The sequence below is a fragment of the Lucilia cuprina genome, chromosome 3 (genome assembly GCF_022045245.1).
Source record: "Lucilia cuprina isolate Lc7/37 chromosome 3, ASM2204524v1, whole genome shotgun sequence".
Lineage (NCBI taxonomy): Eukaryota > Metazoa > Arthropoda > Insecta > Diptera > Calliphoridae > Lucilia > Lucilia cuprina.
The window spans coordinates 9,792,004-9,797,151 of record NC_060951.1 but is presented as its reverse complement, the minus strand read 5'-3'; the positions used below and the strand labels follow the sequence as shown (position 1 = coordinate 9,797,151).

At 31.5% G+C, this 5,148-nt stretch overlaps 1 protein-coding gene across 1 annotated transcript; it reads right to left on the bottom strand.

Annotated features, from left to right (window-relative positions):
* Nucleotides 1–2,318: 2,318 nt before the first annotated feature.
* Nucleotides 2,319–4,347, bottom strand: LOC111685928 (NADH dehydrogenase [ubiquinone] 1 beta subcomplex subunit 8, mitochondrial). Its single transcript, XM_023448211.2, has 3 exons — nt 4,174–4,347; nt 3,850–4,079; nt 2,319–2,690 (listed from the first exon to the last, which is right to left on the bottom strand). Exons 1-3 carry the CDS (start codon nt 4,256–4,258, stop codon nt 2,475–2,477), a joined length of 531 nt encoding a protein of 176 aa, XP_023303979.1. The 5' UTR covers nt 4,259–4,347; the 3' UTR covers nt 2,319–2,474.
* Between the last annotated feature and the right edge of the window lie 801 nt (nt 4,348–5,148).

The following is a 5,148-nucleotide window of genomic DNA, read 5'->3' as shown; positions in this document are numbered from 1 at the left end:
AAAAAAATAATTTTACTTAAATTTATTAATTTAATGTTTAATAAAAAGAAATTAATCGAAAAAAATAACAAATATCTCTGTTTTATTAAAAATTTAAGAATCGTCTTTCTATTGGTGAGTTTAAAGATGAGCACTTTAAGTTTATGATTTAAAATCTTTAAGAAATTCTTGATATTTGAGTTAAGATTCAATTAACCGCAAGGGTATCTTCTAAGGAGGATAACGGGTGTAACGACCCCGCGGTCCCTAGTTAATGTAAGGGAGTGTTCTCTCAACATTCATAATTTAAATTCTAAATAAAGAATCGCACTAAAACAAAACTCTCCTACATACTAATCTGCATGTTATGTATTCTACATAAAATGCTTTTGTCTGCTTTCCGTCCGGGATTGTCTGTCTGGATCCGTCCGTGTTTGATTTTCACTTTCATCTATAATTAGTTGTTTAGTGAAAGTCATTTGAATACTTTATTTATATCTACAAAAGCTAACAGTGGTTAAGCTTCAAATGTAATTCATACGTGTTTACCTTTTTCAACACCTTCTTTTCAGGATTGTACTAATATTTATATTCTTGACTATATATTTAATAGATAACAATGCTAATAATTCTCGCTTTAAACCTAGTGCTAGTAGTAGTGGTACTGCTGGACATGCTCCCCCTACTGGAATGGTGGATTTCAGGCAGTTTGCTGCACTTTTTAGCGATAACAATCAATTTCCCAGTTTTAAAACAGAACCTCAAACTGTAGATGCTCGCAATACTGGACTAGATGATCCCCCAGCTGTTGAAACATCCAATAGTGGAGTGGTGGAACCTCAAAGTGAAGATGGCAATGAAGATACTTCTAATGTTGGACAATTGGAACACCGAAACGAAAATGCTCACAATTTAGAGATTCAAGAAGAACGAAGAATTGTAGATGAACGCAACACTGAAATGACAGAATTCCGATCTACAGATGCTCCCAATACCAATAGGCAGATGGCTAACAGAACTGAAGAAGCAGCAATTACTGAACGGGTACAACTTCATGACTTACAAGCAGCACATACAAGAACGGTAATAACCCCAACCATGCAACCTCTTAATACTGAACAGTTGGAACCTCAAAACCAACATTCATACAATACTGGATGGTTGGGTGGTCATCGTACTGATGATAATCACCATACTGGATGGATGGATCCAAGAAGCATAAATGCTACAAATACTGCACCACCAGATTTCAACCACTTTGCTGCCCTCTTCAGCGGTGGTTTCTTTGGTGTGCCAAAACTAAACAATCCATAAAAAGTATTCAAATATTTTAACAAAATACTCCAGAACCAATTCCAATTAATGGATAAAACAATGATAAATCTCTGACAAGAACGTTTTTAAGATAAATAAGTTTATTAATTTGTAGAAATTACCATTAAAAATGCTTGAAATCAATAGAAAACTAAAAATATTTATAAAACAAATGATATGACCGAAACTAAAGAAACCGTCAGGAGTTACCGAAACTTCTTGGAACGATTTCATACAAAAATATTGTAATAATATATAAAATATAAGATAAATAAGTTTATTAAATTACAAAATAACAACAATTAACCATTAAAAATATTTAAATTATGAAAAAGACATGAAATCATTTTCATTGGCCAAATTAAAATAATTAAATATGAGAAAATTATGAAAGATATTTGAAATAAAAACATTTTAACAAATTTATGTTTTCAATACCAAGCTGTTGTTTTTCAAATATTTAATATTAATTAATAAATTGTTTAAATTGATTAACAGTTTTGAAAGAGAAAGTTTTTAAAAGTATTTAATACAAATATTGATTTTTGTTTGGTTTTCACTAATAAATTCAAAAATAATGTTAATTTTTGTAAAAGATTTTTAAAATATTTTCAAATATTTATCTGCAAACCCGGAAATCTTTTTAAGTATTTTTCTGAAGATTTTTGTGTTCAGTTTTGAAATGGGTCGAGTTTAGAAGAATATAGTTTTTTTGGGAGATTGCCCAATGCATCAGATTGCGATGAATTATAGAAAAACTCTTGTTTTAGTAAAAAGTTATAAACATATTTTCAAATACAAACATACACTCACCTGGTAATATTTCATTTATTTTGTTTTTTGTAAAGTAATAATGAAAGATCTCAACTTTATCCAAGAATTTGAAAACTTTAAAAAAACATCCAGTTTCTTAAGAACTAAACAAACTAGCAGCTTTTGTTTGCAGCTTTGTTTGCTAAATCTTAAGAATTTTTAAATTATTTTAATAAAAAAGAAACAGAATCAAATAAGAACTTTTGTTTATATTGTATTTTTATCTGTTTAATTTATTAATTTCACACATTTCTTCTTAAAGAATTTCGTGTTCTTTTCCACAATAGCATTTTATCTAAACCATACATTAATGTTTTTTTAATTAAAATAAATTTTATTTATATTCAAACTATTTAGTATTGTTTTCTTTAATTCATTTCAAATGTATAATGTTTACGACCATCACCGGGATATTGTTTAACAGCAACGGGACGATACATTTTATAGTTGTCCAACCAATAGTACAAAGCCAAACAGCCGGCCATGCAACCCAAAAAGCTTAGCCAGTAAGTGCTGTTGGCATAACGGGGAGGAGCAGGTTGTGACCAACGATCTTCACTGTATAAATCAGCGTCAGCATGGAACTGTAATAGGGAAATGGAAAACAAGGAGAGATTAGGAAAATGGTTAATATAAATGAGACAAAAAGTCTGTTGCGCAGAAAATTCTACAGAAAATTGTCTTTTCTAAACAGTCCTTTACTATAGAAATAGTATTTTCCAAACAGTATGTTTCCGTAGAACAAGTTTAAAAAGCCTCTTGTATAGAAGAGTCTTTTGTTAACAAACTTTTTTTTTTTGAAAAAGTTATTATTTTCTAAGAAAAAGTCTTTTCTTAAGAGACTTTAATAATAAAGTTTTCTAAAGATACTTTTCTATAGAAAAATAGCCTTTTCTAAATAACATTTTTCTATAAAAAAAAGTCTTTGTTGTTGTTGTTGTAACAGCTTAAACTATGCAATTTTAATCCGGGGGTTTTGTATTTAGGTCCAAGCCATGAAATTGGGCTACTTCAATGGGGTTAGTCCATAAATCCATTGGGCTAAGTGTAGTAGGGTGGGCTGGACAGTTGAATATGTGGTGGGTATCATGGGGACCCTGTCCACAAGATGGGCATATATTGGGGACGGCACGGTCTATGCGGGACCAGTAGGCATTGAGCCTGTTGCTCCATCCCGATCTCAGTTGTGCCAGAGCAACTCTTGTTTTCCGCGGCAGGTTCTTTATTTCTGCTATGGGCGGTGGGCGACCCCCAAGAACGACATTCATGCGGTCGTTCAAAGCTGCTGTATACGAAGTCCGATCTAAGGGATCCTGAACATAACTTCATAACATTCCCCTGAACATTCCCCAACAGCCGGTTCTACGTACCGGAATGACCCGAAATTTTTCGGCCAAGTGCTGTCAACCTCAGCAACACTACACAAAAAAGTCTTTCGCTTCTTCTAGTGAAAAACTGTCTTTTCTAAAGAAAAAATTTTTAAAAATATATTTTATCTTCCCGGAAGCATATTTTCCTGTAGATACTACATTGCAAAGAAAAATTTCCTATAGAAAGTTTCCATCTCAATCTTTTCATAGAAAGATTCTTCTTAAACTTTTTGGAGTAACCTTTTCAATTGAAATTGTATGTTCAAAAACACATTTCATGCCTTTCAAATCTCCGGACCCTATAACAACCTACTTCCTTTTCTTTCCCACTCACAAAACACAAAAATTTATAAAAAACTATCAATAAACTTACAGTTTCATGCAAGTTACGTTTCAATTCTGGAAAATCATATGGATAGTAGGGATCACGGGCTTCAATACCCAAACCACCTTCCAATTTGGGATAGTCACCGTAACCCAAACCATTATCAGCATAAGGTTTATATTCTTCTGGCAGTAAATGATATTTCTTGGCAGCAGCTAAATGCTCTTCCTCAGTTTTAGGCATACTTGCTGGTTTATAATCCTTATTCCAGCCGGCCACTAATACAGCAAAATAAAAACAACAATATTAACATTTGTAGTTACGTAAACTATAGATTTACTTCAAATTAAGCAAAACCCTACGAATACTTACTGTTTCTGACAGCTTGACGCAATAAAGCTGGATTGGTGGCACTTAATTTTTGTACCAATTTATAGGTATTCATTACGGATGCCATTTTGCAGACAATTTCCTTAGAGAATCTGCTCCAGTGGACGAAATTTTCAATGAATCGTAGTGCTGTAGCAGCGTTTTGCCACTAATCAAGTGTCAAAATAGAAATGTCAAAAATTGTTTGTTGTTTTGTTTTGCTATACAATTTCGGTTAAGCTAAAGTGGTGATTTTTTATTAAATACCAGCGATTTTTTGTTTCTAGCGATTTGCTTTAGAAAATAAGAGATTTTTATTTTATTGCTAGTAAATTTTAAAGTTTTTTTAATCAATATAAAAAATAAGAGTTATTGTTTGTTTTACAAATTTAAAACATTATTGTTTTTAAATTAGTCAAAAATATATTTTATATGCTGTTGTGAGATACAGCGTTTGTTTGAATTTGATATTTAGAAATAGCATATATATTTGTGTGAAGCACTACAGCGTTGTATTTGTGTGTATAACAGTTTGTTTGTAGAAACTGTCCGATTACAAAGAGGTGCCAGATGTTGTGTAAACAATTGAGCCGTTAAAATAGTTTTATTTCAATTGCATATGCTAAGTACAGATAAAAGAAAACTTAAATTAGAATATGTGTTTCTTCTCCATTTGTATTAAAATTATGTGGGAAAAAAATCTTAAAAAATTACAAATGTTGAATCAAGATTGCATACTAACCTAAAAACTTGAATTATGTTATTAACTGGACTATAATCTAGACTATAGACAAGACCATAGACAAAATTATAGACTAGATTATAAACAATTCTATAGACTTGGCCATAGACCATACACCAGACATAACCCTAGACTACACACTAGACTATAGACTAGACTATAGACTAGACTATAGACTAGACTATAGACTAGACTATAGACTAGACTATAGACTAGACTATAGACTAGACTATAGA